General features: G+C 34.4%; 2 protein-coding genes across 10 annotated transcripts in view; one reads left to right on the top strand and one right to left on the bottom strand.

The window, feature by feature from the left end:
• Positions 1-12331, top strand: part of LOC149796956 (lipoyl synthase, mitochondrial-like) — a 43842-nt gene extending 31511 nt beyond the window's left edge. The window contains exons 8-11 of the mRNA XM_089961629.1: positions 225-370; positions 4354-4424; positions 6322-6433; positions 11122-12331. Coding sequence (XP_089817755.1) covers positions 225-370; positions 4354-4424; positions 6322-6433; positions 11122-11195 — 403 coding nt within the window. The 3' untranslated portion in view covers positions 11196-12331. The remainder of the gene's footprint in view (positions 1-224; positions 371-4353; positions 4425-6321; positions 6434-11121) is intronic.
• A 1767-nt stretch (positions 12332-14098) lies between these two features.
• The window catches only part of LOC149796957 (teneurin-m-like), a 432723-nt gene continuing 423930 nt past the window's right edge, over positions 14099-22891 (bottom strand). For all 9 annotated transcript variants that reach the window (XM_089961631.1, XM_089961633.1, XM_089961632.1 and 6 more), the window contains one exon: positions 14099-22720. In XM_089961631.1, the coding sequence (XP_089817757.1) occupies positions 21855-22720 (866 nt within the window). In that variant the 3' untranslated portion in view covers positions 14099-21854. The remainder of the gene's footprint in view (positions 22721-22891) is intronic.

A 22891-nucleotide genomic window follows, 5' to 3' on the forward strand; every position in this document is an offset into this window, starting at 1 on the left:
TTTTTCCAGTTATTATCCTGTTTATGGTTTTCTGTTCTAAATAGGTACCCTTAGGTAGCTGTATGTAGTTGTAGTTTATTATTATGAGTTATTCAACATAATTATGTGATTTGTTTATATTAATATGTCTTGGGGGTCAAAAGGGAGTTGTTACAAGAGATCTTCTCCAGCACAAGACATTGACTCTTTCTCTGCCTGTTACTGTGCTGTTGTTTTTAACCCAGGTTTGTTCGTGATCCTCGTGCCAACTATAAGCAGTCCTTGAAAGTGTTAGAGCATGTGAAGCAGTACAAGTCTGATGTGGTCACAAAAACCTCCCTCATGCTGGGCCTGGGGGAGACAGATGAACAGATCATGACTGTGCTGGAAGGTACGATATCTCTCACCGAATAAGTATAGTGTGACATAATATCACTGTTCTGCCTCATGGTTGTGCTGGAAGGACTGCTTTGTCTCACTTGTTTACGCATAGAGTAATATAAATATTTCATTTCTGTCTCAGATGTGGTAGAAGATACAGTTTGTCTCACCTGTGTAAGTGTAGTAACATATAAGTATTACTTGACTGCCTTATGGCTGTGGTGGAAGGTACACTATGTCTTGCCTGTGTAAGCATAGTGAAATATAGGTATCACTTTTCTCTCTCTTTCTTGTGATGGAAGGTATGAATTGTCACATTTGTGAGCTATATCGCGGGTTAACTGTACTTGGTGGGTTACCAATTTTCATGGATGTCATGTAAGTTACAGACCACAAATTTAAAGACCTAACAAAAAATAAGCCACATGTAATGCTGAAAGCCCCCCTCCCCCAACACACACATACACACAACACATGCATACCTTGGATTCTTATTGTTGCATTCCTCTGTTCATGAACAATGCTCTGGTGTTTCATAATTCAACTTCATTACTATAAAAACTATTATTATTTACATGTGTTTGTTGCATTTAAACCATTTTGAATGAAGAAAAAAAAGAGAAATGTGAAGCAGCTTACATTGTTTCAGTACATATCTATGAATACTGTATCCGGTGGTTTCCTTTCTCACTCTGCCTCAAACTGATATATGTTGTGAGATCAGTATGGACATTGACATAGCTGCCAACCCTTATGAATTTCATGACTTTTTCAGCGATTCATGCCACAAGCCAAAAATTCATGAATTCTCCAATTCTCGATTATTTTAAATCTTTAATAAAATAACCGATATCCCATTAAGCTCTATTCGCAGTTGCCGAAACGGTCCGGTACTGCTGGTCGCAATATTAGTAGAACTACAGCCGATTAGTACAGTTGGCCCGGTAGCAAGCATTTTAGCCTATTTTAATCTATATGTATTTGCTCAGCGCATGCGTCACCATCACTGATCTGAGTTACCAGCATCGCATGTAAGATCTTGAAAATGTCTTCACCACCAAGGAAAAAGAAATGTATGTTTAAGTGAAGTTTAATTTGGAATACACATGATATGGGATCAGTTCGTAGCCTCAACCACAACTAATCAAGTTGAGGCTACATCATTGTAGCTAGGTCACAGTGACGATGTGAGGAAGCAAATCAGTTGCAAAAAACATGTAGAAGTTGGGAAAATTAAGAATTCGCAGATTTCAGCTCAGGAATATTTTAAGCCATCGGTGGAAGACCTGCAAGCTACCAACGCTGAAGCATTATTTGTGAGTTTTCATGTTGAACACAATCTACCTTTACCAGCTGGAGACCATGCTAAACATTTGTTCCGACCAATGTTCCCGGACTCGAAAATTGCTTCCAAACTTTCTTGTGGAAGAACCAAAAGTGCTGCAGCTCATGTGCATTCCTCAAAGTAACGGTGACAGCGAAAGAGTATTTTCTCTAGCGAGGAAAAATAAGACAGACTTTAAGGCCTCCATAGCTGCAGAAAATTTGTCAGCAATTTTAGTCACCAAGATCAACCAGCAGGCAAGAAGTCTGAACTGTTTAGAAAACAAATTTATGATCAAGCAGTTGAGGAAGTCCAAGTCTGCCACAGTATCATGTCTTGATAAATAACCACAAGAACAAGTGAAGTTTATGAATACCATAATAAATAGAAATGCAGATATATTTCTGCATATATGTAGTGTTTAGTTTTATATTGTGATCTTGATATAGTGTAGTGTTGATGGTCAGAGTGGATGGAGTTATTGTCATGGTATTTTTCGCTAATTCATGTCCAAATTCACTAATTTTTATCCCTATTTTCACTAATTGTGAGCCTGGAAGGTTGGCAGCTATGCACTGAGGAAAGAAAAATGGGCACAAAGTACTGATAGCACTTAACATGGAGAAAAGAATAATGAAACAATGTCTGAAAATCAGATTTATTACTTATTTATATTGATACTGAAAATGCTGTATAAACTACTTGGCTGACAAAATTGCACTTTATTCTCTGCATTTGTGATTTAAGAGTTTAGCACATTTGTGATGCATCCAAATGAATAATTTGCATAGTGTTGGTTAGATGTAGAATAGGAGACATGCATTTGCATAGTATTGCTTAGGTGTATGATAGGAGACACATATTTTTTGGTTCTAAGTTCATAGACTAAAGACTAAAACCTGTCAGTGAATTCTTTCCCTATAATCAGAATATATCTACCCCACACCCTGCATATTAGGTAGATGGAATTTGTCAGTTCCGTGCCCTGCACATTAGATAGAATTTATCTGTCCGTCTTCCAGCATTGGCATTTAACTGTCACACACCTTGCATTGGCATTTAACTGTCACACACCTTTCATTGGCATTTAACTATCACACACCTTGCATTGGCATTTAACTGTCACACACCTTGCATTGGCATTTAACTGTCACACACCTTGCATATAGGATGGAATTTATCAGTCCTGTACCCTGCATATAGATCATCGTTTTAATGTTTACTTGTAAACTAGTGATTATTTTCACTATGGTCTAATAGTGACTAATATAGGGCAAAATTAATGCAAGTGGAGTGAAAAGTTTTGAATATTTCTTTATAACGATTTTGTTTCTTTAAAACTATAAATAAATTTAATGCCAATCAAGAGACAAAGTAATAATCTGTAAAATGATATTCATAATGCAAATACAGCATTCAATGCTGAATGCCTGAAAATATAACGTAGGCAAATGACTGTGACAAAACTATGATGGAGAAGGAGAACAGTTCTGAAAAGGTATACTGTAAACTCCAGGCACTCTCAAGGTACTTTCTAGCTAACATCAAGGCTGACTTGTATAAAGTTTTTGGGTGCAATTCTCTATTGTATCGTACAAATTTGAGGTGGTTGCATTGTTTTATCTTTTCATTGTTTTATCGATGGTTGCATATCCATGGAAAATGTACATAGCATTCATGTTCACAACTTTTTAAATACCCCCTATGTATTCTTATCTTTATCTTCCATTTGCAAAGTTACATGAGGAACTTATTTCACCTCTGCATTCCCTTTGTTTTCTAATGACTATGCAAACACATCCGCGGGTCTGTGTTATAATAGTTTGGAGTCTCATCCAGGCATAGCAATTCTTAAGTCTTTAACTGAATTTACAGTGTGGTTTAAAATTAGCTTAATCAATCTGAACCCCAGATTTTGCTAAGTTATAATTGTGGGTCATATCCAGTACATGTAAATTATTTTGTTATTCTTGATAATTCTTAGGGGAAGTTTAACAAAATGAGCTCTCAAATAGTTTGAATAGTACATAGGGCTACCGTATATACTCAATTATAATTTTAGTCAAATTGCAAACAAAAAAGATCCTGATCTGCTGTAGGATAATGCACCTGCAGATCAGGGTCTCTGCTGTTCATTCAGCTTATTACTCCTAACAAACTATATCAACCCAGATCTACCAGTGCATTATGTTATGGCAGATCTGGGTCTGTGCAGTTTGCAATTGAACCTGGCTTAGAAGTGAGTATATATGGTATATGGTACAGTAACAGTAGTATCGTAATAGGCAGTTAATTTATTTTTCAGTGGCAAAAATTAATATTATTTTCCTATCTCTGCAGTTTTTATTGAACCTTTTGACTAGTAGACAGGATTTGTGATTCCATATGAATTTTTTGTGCTAGAACATTGGTGCTCAGATGAAATAGCAAAGAGAACAAATTAACAACAATATCCTCTACTCTCAAACTACAGAAAATGACAATTACTTTGAAAGATATCTCAGGAAGACATGAAGGGCAAAGGTGACAAAGGTGCTTGTTGCACCTAATTATGTGGATAGGTATTTAACAGAGAAGTGGTTGTGATTATTGGCTGTCTTTTAGATGGAGTAATATCACTAAAAACACCTTGTAGATTTCAGAGTACAGATCAGTATTTTTGTTTTCAGATCTGAGAAAGATTGATGTTGACTGCTTAACTCTGGGACAGTATATGCAGCCAACAAAAAGACATTTGAAGGTATTTTGAAAAAGATTGCATTGGTGATCTTTGGAGATAAAACGATTCCAATCAAATAACAGGCAGGTGTTGTGATTACAAAAGGTGCATACTGAAAATTGTATGTTAATGCAGTGATCACATGAACTGGTTTTGTTTGCATTTTGCTGATTGTGAAAAGTGGATCATTCTACCCTGATTCTCTTGAATTTATGGTCAAGACAAGCTGGTACACCCCTTATAAAAATGGAGAATCCTGAAGAATAAACAATTTGTTTCAGTTTGTATGTAAAAAAAAAAGTTGAGTAGTTACCATTGTTTCGAAGCATTATGAGGAATGAAGACTTGTGTCCCATCTTATTACAGCAAGAAGTACTGGTGTGATGTCACATAAACGGAAAGGGACTTCATATATTTCCCCTCAAAGGAGCTGAATGCAGCCAATATAATAGTCTTGGGATGGTACAGTTTGGGTCTCTGTCTTTGTTATCTGATAAACACCTTGACTATTAGCACAGTTGTATAGAATTAAATGAAAATGTAGTCCATTTAAGTTTAGTGTCAGATATTCTCTTTGATATTTTTTTCTCTCTGCTCATTCTCTTTATGAAAAAAAAGCCAGTCCAAAAACTGAAATATTTTAGAAGCGTCTTAGGAGGATGACAAAAATATTTTAAAAAACTATTAGTTTTACACAATTAACAGGTAAAAGCTCTCATAAACAAGCAAACATTGGCATTTGAAATTTGAATTTAAATAATGGTCTAATTTTGTTACATTTTTATGACAGTTGCATAATGAGCCAGCAGAGCTGGGTTTATGTAGTTTGTAATCAGTAGAACCAACACCAAAGAACCAAAGAACTTAATTTGCCGACACATTATGCAATGAAAGATCTGAGTCTATGTTGTTTGCAGTCAGACATTTCAGTCCAGGTCGCTGAATTTGTTGATTGTGCTGAATCTTTACAAATTTCCTTCTGTAGAAGAATGAAGCAGTATTTTTGTATGTTTTTGCTCTTTTAAAATGACTATTTAGCAACATGTGTCATTTGCACTGTATTCATAAATTCTACATACTGAGTCATTTAGTATTCCAGCATGCATTTGGCTGAAGTTAATTATGATTACCAAGAGGTATTTTGGTTCAAATTGATGGTTAGGGATTAACATTAGTCAAGCCAATCTTATTGAATGAAAATGGATATCACAGTGTTTGCATGGAGATGTAGAAAGTTGAGTTTTTAAAAATCCAAATATTTGACAGAAATTAATTATTTTTGTGTAAATTTTAGAAATTTTGTACTTTTTATAAGTATAGTGTAATTAGAAGCACAAGCTGCAGGTCTCAGAGAAAACCTATATTAAACCTCTTGATCCATCAATTAGATTTATCTGACGCTTTAAATGCCAACAAATTACATTGGATTGATGTGATTTTGTTTCGTCATGCAATTGCTGTTGTTTATGTTTTAATATGATTTCCATATTACACAAATATAGCACCTCATGATGCCATAATGAAAGGCAAATGGCAGAGGAATTTAATTGTACAGTAAAAACTGAAAAAAACTTGATGTGCTACATGGTTGGCATCTAGAAGAGTTTTAAGTTCATTTGAATGGGGGAGAGCACCCACAAAACTGTTTTTTGTCAAACTATAACTTTCTTGTTGTCAAACAGTGCCCTTTTGTACTGCTGAAGCATAACAAGGCTAACTGACCTTATTTGATTAATAATAGAAAGAAAGAAAGAATGAAGTACTGGATAAGCAAGATGGAGGAGTAGATAGAAAGAGATGCATTGATTGGTCCTTCACTTGGTTGGTTGAGTTGTGGGTGAAGCATGTTATTACATTCATCTATTTATTACATACTTTCGAAGTAAGTCTTGATTCATTGATTTGTTGTTTTAATCAGGTGAAGGAATATGTCCACCCAGATAAATTCAAGTACTGGGAAGACATGGGGAATAAGCTGGGGTTTGCATACACAGCTAGTGGACCTCTTGTCAGGTCTTCCTTCAAAGCTGGTAAGTAGACTTTATTCTAATATGATGCACAGAGCAAGATTTGTCTATGAGCTGTCTTGCCAGCTTTGGCTATTGACATATACTTTTGCTCCTTCCTTGCTAAAACTTCTTGTATGTCAGAATACTATCATAAAAACTCCGAATGTAATGTATTGGAAGGTATACCGAATTTCCTTAACCTTGGAACACAAATGTTTGAAGTTCTCCATATGTATGTGATCATATTCCAATCTGTAAAATTTCACAGACTATTAGGAAGGTGTTTTTGGGGAGGTTTTTTTGTACAACAGCCCATAGGCAGTGGTCTGAAATGTTAATATATTTTTCAGAATTTTATGTTCCCCATTGCAGGGGTTATTTCTCAGATCCATATTTGGTTATGCAATCCCAAAACATTCATATAGTTCTGGTGGTGAGAACATCTGCCTCAGAAGCAAGAGGTCATGGGTTTGAACCCCCAGTTGAGTCATATGAAAGACTTATAAAAATGGTACTAGTAGCTGCCTCGCTTGGCACTCAGCATTAAGAGGTTAGTGTTAGGACTGGTCACCTTGGTGTCAAGATAATGTGACTGGGTGGGACATGATGCTAAATGTCTGTGGCATGATGCCCCACTGTTGGACATCACTATAAAACTGTCACACTGCAGACCATAGCAACATGACTAAAATTGCTAAAGCTATATTAAAAATCCAAAACACACATGCACACACTCTCAATACCAAAGTACTTCTTTCTGTTACCATTTCCGTCTTTAGCAGAAATTTCTCATTTTCTCTACCCCATATAAAAAAGTCTGTCTGTTTTCCATTTACATAGTTGCATCACTAAAACATTCCAATGTAATATTTCTCATTTAGAAGAGATATGGCCCTCTGATTGCTTATTCTCCCAACTTTGATTTCAGCAAGATAACTTAATGAATACATGTTAAACTTCAACAAAATTGGACTAACTGCTTAATATCGATGAGTAACCTTGCTTTTCCACATCATAACTTTGCTAAAGGACATTAAATTTCAGCCAAAGTTGTCATGTGCATTTATATTGACATTTGAATGAGTTTGATTTCCTTCATTGTATGCCATCACTTAGAAGAATTATGTCTGCTTAATGCCCTGCCAAGTAAATTACATCGAGTGGCACCTTTTGGAGATCCACATATTACTTCAAGTAAATATACATTGAGTGGCACCTTTTGGAGATCCCCTTATTACTTCAAGTTTTAGTTTTCTAGCTTTATGAATTTTTTTTTTCAAAGAAAAAGAAGTGTGAAACCAAGGTAAATGGCCCACATTACAAAAAATATATTCCATAGATTTTATCTACTAATGGATAATTCTTTTTTAAATTGCATTGTAAAAATGGCAAATTATACATATATTTGATATCATGTGCACATATCCACTATTTGGGGAACTAAATTATCAAGCATATAGATGGCAGATATCCCAGCATGAGGTGCAAGCAATCAAACCATGTTTCACAGAGCTCAATTTTATACACTTGCCAAAAGGTAGTGCATGTTTAAGTTGTCCATCTGTTACCTTTTCAGTTTCTGCACAACAGCTTAAATTTCATACTATCTTTACCAAACTTTTGGCATAGCCCGCACTTGTGATACAAAAAGCCTATTGATTATGGATTCAAAAGATCATTGGTCACAGTCACTGTAACTGTTTAAAAAATGTTTCCACATAGTTGCCAAAGTGGTTAGAGCATTTATCTTGGATGCAGAAGGTAGTGGGTTCGAACCCTGGCAGAGTCATACCATAGACTTACAAAAATGTTACTAGCAAGTGCCTTGCTTGGTGCTCAACATTAAGAAGTTAGTGTTGGGACTGGTCAGACTGGTATTAGAACAATATGAGTGGGTCATCATAGTGATATGACTGAAAAATTGCAAAGGCTACGTTAAAACGTCCAAATCAAAACACCAAATTGCACATCTTAGACCAGGAAAGACATTCCATTGGCTTTCACCAGGATTAAAGAAGCAAGTGATTGATTTTGGGGTCAAAGGATCAAAGTTCACAGCTGTGGCTGAAGATGAAAAATGGTTTCTGCACAAAATCTTTTTGATATTTTAAATCAAAAGGTCAAAGGTCATGGTTACTAGAGATGAAAAATAAAAAGTGGTTGCTACACATAAACTTGAGCTCTTTGCCATGTACCTTCACCAAAATTTGTTGATGGCTTACACTTTGGGTAATAAATAAGCTATTGATTTCGGGGGGCAAAAGGCCAAGGTCACTGCAACTCAAAGAAGAATTAGTTTTGCAAAATGACTTTAGTTCTAGACAATATACCTTGACCAAAGTTTTTTTGAAGAGCTGGCAAGGTAAGGAAGAAGCCTATGAGTTTGAGATCAAAGGATAAGGTTATTGCACCCCAAAAATGGGTTAACAGCAACTTTGGTCTAGTTCCATGATCACATTTTGTAGATTGCTTGCACTAAAGCACTAAAAGTATCATTGAAGTCTTTAGGTTTTTGTGTTTATATGTCAAAGGTCATGGTCACCATAAACCCAATAAGAGCAAATTGGTTTCATGGCAGTAACTTACCTTTTTGACCACATACCATGACCAGATCTAGTTTGTAGCTTGACATGAAGTTACAAAAAAATTCTAGTTGACTTTGGGGTCAAAAGGTCCAAATTCAAGGTCACTGACACAAGCTAGGGTATATTGTTAAACCAATATGTTGATTCCTACCAGGTGTAGAGTATGTAATTGGAGTATTCAATAATCTTCGGTGTTTGCTAAATATTGCTACGAGACAGCTCTGTATCAGCCTGTGTTGTGGTCAGGGAGGATAAAGTGTTTAGAGACTTGGGTATCCTTTTTATTAAGGATGTTCTTACTATGATCTTGTGTTCTTTCTTGAAATTCCTATTTAGTTTCACCTGTATATTGTTTGCCATAAGCATGGCAGGTGTGTAAATAAATAATGTGTAGTATAATGACCTCTTGACGTGGAAGTGTAATTGAGGTCGGTACAAACGCTTCTTAACATTTTACATTTATACATTTTCATGCAAAAGTTGCAGTATACACTATCACAATCCAGTATTTTATTTGTTAAATATTCCTTAATAAGGATGTTTTCTTGAGAGAGAAAAAAACATGTCTTATTAACTGACTGCTTAATTTAAAGCCCACTCTCCAAGCAAATTGGGGGGGAGGGGGGGGCCGAGTGGTCTAGAGCGCTCACAATTACGGATCACTGCCATCTCACCTGTGTCTGCGTGGGTTCGAGTCTAGGGCTCGGCAAATGTGGGTATGTGAGAAAGCTTGCCGGTAGCTTCTCGTGGGTTGGTGGTTCTTTCTGGGTTTTCCTGGGTTCTTCACCATTTATACTGGTCGCCATGTAAAGCCTATCTTGTGCTGAAAATGGTGCTAAACCCTACTACAACAACAACAACAACCAAGAAAATTAGGTTTTTAGATAACCAGTGGCAAAGTAAGGCTGACAGTTTGGATTGCATCTTGGAGATAATCTGGCATAGTAAGGCTGACAATAGGCCATATAGGTTTAGATTGCATGTTGGAGATAATCTGGCAAAATAAGGCTGACAATATGCCAAACTGAGTTGGATTGCATGTTGGAAATAATCTGGCAAAGTAAGGCTGACATTAGGCCAGAGAGATTAGATTACATATTGGAGACAATAATTATCATATATAAAGATAGCTGGTATCACACTTCCACATTTATTCTGGGTAGGATTGAGATCTGGGTTTTTTGTTTCACTTTAATTAAGGCATCATTATTAGTATAACTTCAGTAACCTCTCCTCATAAAATTGGGACAGGTTAGATGTATGTTTCTCTAAGTCTGATGCTTTATTAAAGACATGTTTAATATCTAATAAGCAACTATATGGACCGATTTCCTGCAATTGATGGAGTGGTGGGAATCGTGATATTGATAGCTATATTTATCTGTGGGTTTACCTTAAAGATGAAATAAAATTGCTTGCCCATTTTCTTACTAGGACCAAGAATTCAACTATGGTTACCACATTAAAGATGCAAAGCTAGTACATTACATATTTGTTATCCAGAAATATTGAACAGTCTTCTGCCACATAAATTTTAAGAGCTTTCAAGAAATTTTACTTTCTTCCGAGATGGATGATATTTCATGGGAGAAAAGAACGACAGAAAATTGATGATTGCACATTAATTGTCCACAGAAAAAAATGAGTGGACCCCAGGGTAATAAATTACATCATCAAATGTTGGGTCATGAAAACAGAGTACAATACATCCATCTTCCAGCCAGTTATCAGATCACATTTTACATGTAATAATAATAATAATAATTAGTATTATTATCATTATCATTATTATTATTATCAGCATTTTACAATGACAACTTTGGACCTCATATCTTTAAATAATACATGTAAACTGTTGTTTCTTATATCATCAGATATTACATGTAAAGAATATCTCTATTTTAGCTACTTTCCAATGACATTGTACATTATTTTGCCGCATTGGTCAGTTGTAGCTTGATGCAAGAGGAAATGAATTAGGATTGAAATTTACATTAAATAAATCATTACTCGTACTTCACCAAACCTGTACTGATACTGATGGATGGTTTAGGGGAAAAAATCTCAACAGGAAAACTTATCGGATTAGCTGAATGATGTTGGATTTATTACTTTTCTTTGCAGGTGAATTTTTCTTGAAAAATCTTGTACACAAAAAGAAAGGGAACCTGAATGCAGAGGAAAATATGACTACATAGCCTACTTGGAATCTGAGAATAGGAAAATACGACTACATAGCCTACTTGGAACCTGAATGCAGAGGAAAATATGACTGCATAGCCTACTTGGAAACTGAGAATAGGAAGAATTTATTGATAAGTGAATATTTGCCATGCAAGATGGCTTATTTGTTTCTTCATCTTATGACAATTATCTGTGATATTACCTGGCTTCTTTTTCTTTTAACTAACCAGACAGACTCTTGGATGTGTTGACTTTGTGAATTACTGGCATTGTCAAAATCCATAATTGAAGCCTGACACATTATAAATGTTTCCATGAATTTTGCCTTGCTGCATATTTATGTAATATTCAGGTTTAATAGTCTATCTCTCAGTTTGGATGTACTGTTTAGAATTGACTGTGAGCATAGATAATGTTCGACCATCAGATTTTGCCCCTATACATATTTGTGTAATAACATGATCTGATATTTGAAATTTAACAGCCCATCTTTTTGTATGGATGTACACTTTAGAAAGGACAAGTAAAGGATAATGCTGTAGCGTCTTATTTTACCCATCTAGTTGTAGAAAAAAGAAGATTGTGTCATATTTCACCCATCTGGTTGCAGAAATCATTGTCTCTTTTCACCCATCTTGTTGTACAAGTCAAATTGTATCTTATTTCACCCATCTAGTTGTAGAAATCATACTGTGTATTTTTTCACCCATCTAATCGTATAAATCAAATGAAATACTCCAGTTTTTGATGCCAGTTGGATTGGAAAGTTTTAAACATGGAATAATGTCAGAGTTGGTTGTCTTTATTGCAGTATGATAAATTGTACCAAGATACGATTTGACTATTTATTTAATGAGTCATTAGCATCTTTTTATTCAGATAATCTATAAAACTGTTACCCCAGGATTACGTAAATCTAATGATATGCCGAGTGGCCAGACACAATTAAAATAAACTCACTGTTGAGGTGAGGAATGGCATAGCAAAGTTTAAATACATTCTGTCATGGTTCTGGGAGTTGAATTTTTTTCATGCCAAACATCAAACATTTTCAGCCTATGACAACTGATACAAAACAAAAATAAAAAGTGTACAAAATAGTTGCTTATGATCTTGAATCTACCTTTTACAATAAAATATTCATTCACTATTCTATCTTTGTGATTTTGTTTGCTAACATATTTCCAAAACCCTTGCTTTCTAACTCATGGTTAGGTACTTGGAACAACTGAACATTTAAGTCTTTTTTTATTTTCATTTTCTCCCCATGTAAGCTTAGTCTCAGCAAAGGTATATATATATATATATATATATATATATATATATATATATATATATATATATATATATATATGTGTGTGTGTGTGTGTATAAATAGATATGGGTATGTATAGATAGATGTGTGTAAGCATATATATATATATATATATATATATATATATATATATATATATATATATATATATATATATATAGATGTGTATATAGATGTGTGTGTGTATATATATATGTATGTGTGTGTGTATATATATATAAACATATACTTACATATATATATATATACACACACACACACACATGAATACACACACACACACATATATATATATATATATATATATATATATATATATATATATATATATATATAGCATGAATTGGTCCTTTAGGCAGATCCATTTACCAGAAGAACCATTGCTTAGAAGTTGGTAGCAAGTGGACTTTTCAGACTTGCCAACCCCAAAAATGCCTTTCTAAGCAATTCATATTTTCCCAAGAGTTGGTCCAATTTTCAGTAATGTGTAATGAAATATCGTGTACTGCTTTTGTCAACTTGGAAAACTTGCATTTGAACAGTTTATTAGTATGCCTAATACAGCAAAGGCAACATTATATTCAACTAACTAGTATAGTACATTTTGGCTTTAATCACCTTCATTTCCAGGCTCCATGGAGTTCAAGGAATTACTCTTAACATGACATAATATTTATTTCATTAATGTGGAATAAGCAATCATCACTCCTGCTATGGGCAATGCTTCGATTGGCCCTACATAATGTCAAATACATGTAATGGTTGCTTTTTTGTTGGTTGTTGTTGTTTGTTTTGCAAATTAAAGTAATGCCAAGTATATGAATACTGTTACTTCTGTCAATTGTTTGGACTTTTAGCAAGGCAAATTGTCACCATTAATGTATTTGGTGGGCATTTCCGATCATACTTAAAAAAAAAAATCCAGCAAAAGCTTGATCATGCTGGCCTTTTTCATAAAAAATATGGGTAGTATGAAGCATCTGAGGTACCATGTAAAGTTAGTCTGGTTCTCTGACCATTTCCACTGAGCTTACTACCAAAATCTGGACATAAACCAACCCACACAGGTCTGTGCCTGGGTTGGGCTGCAATATCTCTCTACATCTTGCTACTGTTCCCAAAGTCCATCATTTAAAGGCAGTTTATTTTGAGCCTTACAGTAAAAGCAAAAGGGTTATCAGTTCTGTATCTGGCAACACTAATTTGATTATTCCTCTTCAAACAAGTGGTTCATGCTTTTCTTACTAAACACCTGTAACAGCCTTATTGAATAAACTATAGTGGTAATTTGTACATTGTAAAACTGGTAATTTGTGTATTTTAATCCATTGAGTATAAGGTAATGCTCATTTCTTTACTTTGATGACATGAATTCCTCTGGGTGGATGGGCAATAGTAGCAGTCATTGCCTGAGCAATTGATATAGCTGAAATTGTTCACTTCAGGGTCCAAAAAAAAATGTATACAGCACCTGCAATCAGTGGTTTGTTTGTCCAATACATAAAGATAGGCTGCATATAATACCATTTTGCAGCACAGTAGTGGTTATATGTACTCACTAAAGTTTGACACTAAAGTTTGAAAAATGAACGACAACTTGGGTGCTTTCACGCATGATTTTACTTTCAGTTTTTCAAAATACAAAATTGCTTTATGAAGTTTTAATGAATATACAGATTTACCTTTATAATCATGAATGACACTATACAGTAACACAAGACAAGTCTACAGCTATTGGTATAACTTGTAGCCACAATGTACATTTGAATATAAAAGTGTATCCTGGTAAAACAAGAGTCCTAGATACAAAAGTGTATATATACATACATATGAATACCATAAAATGTACATTATACACCTACAATAAACAGTATTTTACTTTCATTGCAAAGCCCCTTTCACTGGTCAGATAATTTGACCTTTAGAATGTGAGATCAATAAATGTGTTCACGGTATTGAATGCAAGCCATCAACAAATTTTAGTCATGGTAAAAGACATAAAACTCTAAATATATTGTGGAAGCTTGTTTTCTTCTTTCATTTTCTCTGACCTTTACCTCTGAACACCCAAATTAACAGGTGTCTTCCTAGTCTCAAATATAAGCCATCTACAAAGTTTACTCCAGACATGTGGTTCAGAATTTGAGGTTTGCAGAAGTAAGTTTTACCTTGTTTTTAGTCCCTGTGACCTTAACACCAAAATGAATGGGCATTTTCTTTTCTCAAATGCAAACCATCCACAATATTTCATAAAAGTAAAAGATGGGACTCAATATATTTTTTGGAAACTGGGTGTTTTTTTTTTCTTCTTTCAGTCTATATACCTCGACTTTTCAACTACAGGTTAATGGGTGTCTTCCTTGTGTCAAATAAAAACTGTCTACAAAGTTCAGTTAAAACATCTTTAATATGAATTTTATGGAAACAAGTCTATCCTAGTTTTCAGTCCTTGTGACCATAGGAACAAAATGAATAGTTGGAGCTTTTTATATCTCGAATGCCAACCATTAAGTTTGGTCAAAGTAGGCAATAAAAACAATAAGAGATGTCATGTGACAACCATATTTTTCTGTCTTAAAGTCACTGTGACCTTGACCTTGAAATATCTGACCCCAAATTTGAAAGAAGTCATCTCAAATGCAAGCTGTTGCAGGGTTTGGTTAATGTATCTAATATACATGTATTGATACAGTTTTCCTTCTATCAGTCCCTGTGACCTTGACATTTTGGACATATCAAAAATGAAAGCCACTGTCAAAATTTGTTAACAGTAAATGGTTAAGAACTCTGATTAGTGTGGACAAACAAATTGGGGGAAAAGACTAAAGGACAACATCAGAACACAATACAAAACTCCACATTATGGGTGTAAACAAAAATGCTTATATAAATAAAAAAAGACTTAGAATTGATTAAATTTTGATCTCGTTAATTATTACATGTAAATTTATAACAATATGAAGTTAATTCCAATGACATTCACAAGTAGTATCAATAAATTTCAGATGTATGGCATCTAAGTATTTAGAAAATATATAAGCAAATGGACAGTACACAGTTTATTGAATTAGCAGTAAATACAAGTGCCAGTCGAGTGAATCTATTTCACCCACAATGATTATATGCATGGAAATATAGAAGTAAAGCTATGATGGAGTTTTAAGTAATAACACAAGAGCAATATTGCAACCAAAAATACAAATTTTATTTACATTCTCATTAGCTTTCATTCACATGCCCTCTAATTTAAACTTGATTTTAAGCTTTCACAGTTATCAATATTACAGTTATGCAGAATAAAATCAAGATCTATTTCTGTTAGTTTATCACTAACATGGACACTATAATGCAAGAACAGTATGCTATGTGCTTTTCAACAAAGTTATCTGAATAACAACCACCCTCCAGTCAATAATTGCCTCGGAGAGGTGACTAATCCTTTTTTATATTGTGCACTGTACAAGTTCTCTCCCTTTCAAGGAAGGACTTGCTTCTTCATTACAGATATTTAATATACAGTATCTAGCCAAGATGTTTTTCTGAGCTTAAATTGATGGTTTTTTTTTATGTTAACTAAAAAGCTGTCAATCTACTGTTATAAATTTGTGTATAAAATTATGTTGATTATTAATATCAAAAGCATTGTCAGCTTAAAGATGAAGAAAAATGTCATATAAAACATACATATATGAAAACCACTATGTATTGTATCAGGACTGTTACAGTCAAATATGCTTTGGACCCAGGGTGGAAAGTTTATTGTGGAGTAGGCATCCATAGATGCAATATGAACTCTGAAGAATCATAGTACCCAGGCATGTATTTTTAAAAACTGTACCTTCCCTGGTATCTTCATATAGAAGAGCCCTCAAACAATACCTACTATGAAACGTAAATCTCCAACAGAAAGGGAAGTGACCTATCAGTCAATTGCAGGCCAAGTAATTTAATACCTTGGTTTGAAAGTTGTCAAATTGCACTAAACTGAAACCTGATTAAAATTCACATCAGTTACATAAAAAAATCCACTATATCAAGATTTGGAGACTTGTTCCATAGCTGGACACAAAACAACAAAGCTGTACAGATTATATTAATAGTTGCATGTATAACAAAAGCAAAAAAATTTGTTTATAAAAAAATGTCATCAAAATAAATGTAAAAATAAGCAGAGTACAAAGACTAGAAAGTACAAAATCTATTATATAATATAAATATTTGGCACAAAACAATAAGGATTAAATGTCTGCTATAGATGTTGCTTCCAAACAAGTGCTGATTGCACAGTAAATTAAGAGGGGAAGACTCTTCCAATTAGTTTGACTTGGTAATTGATTTAATTCTTAACATTTTAATGAATTTAGTGATGAACATCAATTCAGAAAAATATAGTCTGCCAATATATTTTGTCAAAGAGGATATAATAAAGTGTTGAACACTGATAATTGGTTGTACATATAATTATGAAAAGAATAATCTGACTGTATAAACAAATGAAATATTTGATTATTTAATAAAGTTATGAGAATAGGCATAGAAAGAATTGCAACTTTTCACTTTTTATACCATGCTTTGGTTGTTAAGCTTTGAAAAATGTTGAAAAATATTTTTCTTTGGCTAATGTAGCAAGAGTACAATTTTTTTTGTTGGATTCAAAAACTTCCAATCACACAATACTAAGGTAAAATTGATAGAGAATAATGGAAATTATCTGGCCAAACATTTTTTATTTTAAATTCTGAAAACAGATTTGTAAACTTTCAAACTGGTAATAAGACTGAAATGAAATAACAATGAGCATTGTAGAAAATATGCTTTTAGGTCATCCTTTAAAAAAAATCCTTGGTTTGCTTTTCCTTGACCCATATCTAATGGGATGGCAAGTATTCGGTTTTGGTTTGCTGGGTAATTTCAAACATTTAAAGTATTTGACATGGGCAATTTTGAACAAATGTTCAGATAATGAGATAGAAGATTAGCAACTTTGATGGATCAGTCATATAACATTTTTTTTAACTGAATGGCACAAGTTGTTTTGTTGTTGTTGGTTTTCATTACATTTTTGATACAATATTGGCTAAATGTTGATGACAAAATGAGTCATGTATCATTCCCAAGGACAAAGAGATGCCACTGACCCATGCTCACCTGGGTGGGTATCAAACTGGAAACAACTGGATTATGCATCCTGCACTCTACAAACTGAGCTACCATTGCTCCCTTGATTGGCCATACAAAGTCAATTCTAAAACTATCTTGTAGTCTCCTACTCTGCATGACTGATTGTGTAAAGAACACTTAATGTAGGCTGCAATGGCTGAGTAATTGCTATTATCTTGAACAATCTAAAACAGGGACATCAAAATGCTTTTTTTAATAGCTGGGTCCCAAAATAGATAAAATGTTTAAGGTCTCAGGCCACATGACCAAGAACAGTTTAATAATAAGAAAATCAGCATAATTATTACATGACACTCGTAGCATTCTTATATGGTTGTAAAAAATTTGGTTAAATAAGACGGTCTAAAATTGTGGTAGGTACATAAAATATATCATCAGAGAGCAATACAGAAAAATGGAATATATGCATTAATTAAAATGCATATTTTCTAAATGACCTGCTACATGGCAGCAGACCACACAATGTGAAGGACTGGGCTGCATGCAGTCCATGGGCCTGGTTTGGACATGCTTGACCAATATAACTACAACAGTTACATACTGTTCTTCATACAGTTTTTCCAACATTTAACACAGAATAATACAATACAGTATTAGTGCATAGAGTTGTCAACATACTCTAGCTTTATGTACTTTTGACAATAATCATTTGTGTAAAGATGCAAATCAACTTAAAATGAAAAGAAAACATTTCACAATATAGGATATACCATATATGCTTGCTTATAACACAAGTCCAACTGCAAACTGCCGAGACCAAGATCTGCCATCGCATAATGTGCTGACAGATCTGGTTCTATGCAGTTTGTTCAGATTAATCATAAGAACATAGACCCTAATCTGCAGGCACTTTATGATACGGCAGATTAGGGTCTTTGTTGCTTGCAAACTTACAGGTATATATGGCAGGAACTTGGATGCAGTCTACAACAATATTGCAGAATGTGTGAAATTGGAAGCTTAAATGAGCACCTTAGAATAAAACTGGAATTGGTTATGATGGATGCAATGCAAAAGAGGCTGCTATCTATAAATTGTCCAGCGAGGGGCCTCAAACAAAGAATTTCAGCTCTTAAATACAAGTCTGGCAAGGGGCATAACTCTTCTAAAAGAAAGCTGGAAATTTTACTCATTCAATTGCTCATCAGTATTTAGGTTCAGAACAACTTTATCAATATAAAGCAAGAAGCCAAAGTTGTTGAAATGCAACAAAAATGTGTAAAGTCACACTGTGGAAACAAAATTCAGGAAGATGGCAGTCAGGGGCCATAACTTCTGCAAAAGATGTCATGGACGCCTAATTTGCTAAACAATGAAGCCACATACAAACTATGGTTGACCTCCTAAACATTTTCGGGAAGTTGTCCTGCAGAAGTAAAAAGTCTGGAGGATTAGCAAGTGGTGGGCCTTACATCTTCTGAGTGAGACTAACCCCATACATGGCACATATACATGCAAGTGGATGAGACGGTTCATACCAAATTGTATTGAACATGTTGAGTATTTCTTGCATTATGTCCAGTTATGAAAAAAATGGGAAGATGTGACATTATTGTCAAGGGCCATAAATCTACCATATATGGAGTTAATGAGTGAAAACAAAAAAAGAGCATACAGGGTGATAGAACAGTGTATGTACCATAGAGCATCAAAATATGCTAGTTATAATAACTGGCTGTAGAGATGTAGTCATTCTGATAGAAACAGCCACAATTATTTAAAGACATTTCTACATTAAATAGGCAATTTACCTATAAAATCATATCTAATAATGTTTAAGGGTCGCAAGACTATGTGGATAACAAGCAAGATCCCACATTAAGTTGCCAAGGGCCATATCTCTATCAAAAAAGAAATCGATATGACAAAACCCATCTTAAATGCACATCTAGATCGATGAAACAATGTGCACATTAAAGTGTATTAGATTATAATTGTACGTTCCCTACAAAAATCTGTTATAGTGGAGATGCAGTATTGATGGAAGAGAGGAAATTACTTCATCACAGCTGTATTGGACAAGACAAAGCTTAAAAAAAAAAACATGTACATGTAATGAACAATAAACCTGCTAAATGGTATCCAATTATGTGCAAGGGATGCAAACGTAAGCTGGTTACAAGACATATTCATGGATATACAGACAAATGGAAAAGGTTATTAATAATGGTTTTCCACAATGTAATGTTAAAGCCTTACCAAGAGAAAAGTTAATTTACATTTCTAATAAATAAGGATTGCTTAAACATTTTGATTAAAAACATTTGACTGTATTGATTGTAACAACTGATGATGACTAGCATCTGGGTAAAATTAATTAATGCAGTAATTAATGCAGTAATTAATACAGTAATCAATACAGTATATACTATAGTAGTGAAAATACACTGCATCTACACCACAGTCAATTTACATATTACATACCAGCAACAGGTGTGCTGATCAATTTAAAAAACATTTTATCTATTTACCATTTTATACCCACTTATAAGACAGGTCCAACAACAGAAAGACATATCCAGATCTGCTGTTGCATAATGTGCTGGCAGATTAGGGTCCATGTTGTTTGTTTCTTACTGATTTGTTCTAACAAGCTGCATATACCAAGACCTGCCTGTGCACTATGTGATGGCATATCTGATCTACGCAGTTTGAAATTGGATTTGACTTATAAGCAAGTTCATATGGCATCTCCAACTTGTTGATAAACAGACGATATTTCACTCCTCATCGACTTGTGTGAAGTATTGTATATGTGCATAGAGTTAGCATTCTGCAAAACTTATTTTTTCAGTGAAACCAAAGACTGCATTAGAAAACTTTGTCAATATTTTACACAAGGCTTGCTCATTTGAATGCCATTAAGCTGGGGCAATTAATGTTACACTTATAAAAAAAAAAACAATAAAATGTGATCCTCACTATAAATAGCTTAATATCATAACCTTTGAAAATGGATCCATCATTTTTATAAGCTGCATCAAATTTACATACAAACAACAAATGATATGCATATGCCAAACTGTGTACATATATTTTCACTGATAGATTATTCTCTCCCCTACACTTATCTCCCCTCTATCACTCACACACACACGCACACTGTTCAAATGACTAATGACATAATTGATTATGATTGTCCCCCTATTATTTACCCTTTAATCAGAGAAACAAAACACACAAAGAAAAGTATTAGCTGTACGTTTTAAAATGTACATGAATACAGCTTCTAGTTAAGATATATTGATGACATAATGCAAAGTAATGCATTCTATGAAAGTATCAATATTGCTGGATATTATATACCCCACAATATTATAGCTGTAATCAAATTACACATCAGTATATGTTCACTATTCATGCTGCATTCAAAGACAATTGGAAAGCCTTTGCCTTGGTCCTTACTTCCATTTGGCATCAGAACAAAAGACGAAGCTACATGGATACTTTCAGTACTTCCATCCCAGTCACTGCATTAAAAATATCTGGGTTTGTTTTTGTACATATCTCTGTATCTGCAACAACCACAACTGCTGATCTTAAATAGTGAGTAAAGATCAAGTAAAAGTAGTCTTTCTCGTCTGTCCTGGGATGTATATGCCTCAAAATCTAAATGTCCCAGGTGATACAGTAATGATGACCAGGTTTATGCAAATGAAATCAAATGTCTAGAAATTCATTTTTCCTTGAATTCTTAAAGACAAGCTTAATAACATTTGGAAAAAGAGAGATACATAAATTACATGTGATACTGCTTCGTTATAATCCATGAATTTTACACAAACCTTTCATCCAAATCATACTGAGCTGGGCACACAGGAAAGCCCTTATTCAGATGACAATTTCTTCATCCAAATATGACCAAGCATTACATTGATGTATTGACACATGGTAAATGGATGATATACAATAAATCACGGATCCAAATTTATTTTTCTGCATTCAACAAACACCAGCAATCATCTAGAACAAGCTAGATTTTTCTTGTTCATCTAAATCAACATCCTCCATCTACTTGTGTTGATGATGTCAATGAGCATTGTATTGTAAACACTTCAGTATATACATAAAATAGTAGAACCTTACTGACTGGAATTGTTCACAATTTCATGACTATGGGACTTGACAGAAATTGTTGTTCTGATAAATAATAGTGCACTCTCTTAGAAATTTACTTCTACCTTTTTGCTTTTACAAATCTAACATTATTACAGTCATCAGCAAGCTCAGGATAATCTTCCCCACTGCGAATGTATTCCACATCAAAACCCTCTGCATACCCCCCCGTCAGGATTTCACGCTGCTCCTGTTCAGTCCAAGTATGGTATGTGGGAAGGCTGTTTTGTATGAGCCATTTTTCACGTAGCCATGCTCGATGCACAGCACGCTCTTTTGCGTGGCGGAGTACTCTTTGTCTTTCATGATCATAAGTACTACCATATCGAATATTTATCACAGAAAAATTGCCATGTAATCTAACATCAACTTCGTTATATGCATGTATGCGGAAACCATCTTGGTGGGATAATCTATTTACTGTCACATTAATTTTTCTCTCATAAAAGTCTGCACTGCCTTGAATTCCAAGTTGTTTTAGTTCATCACTGACAACAGAGGAATCTGGCTTCACTAAGTATAAAATGTCTCTACCTTGTACATTGTACCTAAGATCCAACACCTCGGAATGCTTTAGCAAGATGGACACTATTTTCTTTGACCATGATGGTGCATTCTCCAGGAATTTCATCCTCATTTCATTGTTTTCTGCAGAAATGATCACATAAGATCCAAAAAGGGGCTCCACTGGGGCTGGGCTGGTTGTTATTGGGCCTTGTTTGGGGGAAATCTTTGACTGAGGCACTGTGGAGACTGAAAGCATATTGTTCATATCACGGTGAAACGTACACTCGAAAGCTGAAGACACTGGCAAAAGTTGTGGACCCCTCAGTAGACCAGTCCGAGAACGTACAGTGCCATCATATGCCACCTCTGGGGACAAACTTCTCAGGTCATATCCAAGCAGATCAAGCCAGTCTGTCAAGTCTGAAAAACCCCAAAAACAAATGACTTTTAAAATAACTGTACTTCTGGCAAAGGAATCATGCAGTTACAGATGTGCTGCACTATATGTGACTGTGAATTAGGTTTCAACTGAATGCTATAGAAAAACATCACTCTACATTGTCCTGGTGCTATTAGATTAAACTGCAACTT

This window comes from Sinohyriopsis cumingii, chromosome 6 (assembly GCF_028554795.1).
Source record: "Sinohyriopsis cumingii isolate HCF-2022 chromosome 6, ASM2855479v2, whole genome shotgun sequence".
In the NCBI taxonomy this organism is placed as follows: Eukaryota; Metazoa; Mollusca; class Bivalvia; order Unionida; family Unionidae; genus Sinohyriopsis; species Sinohyriopsis cumingii.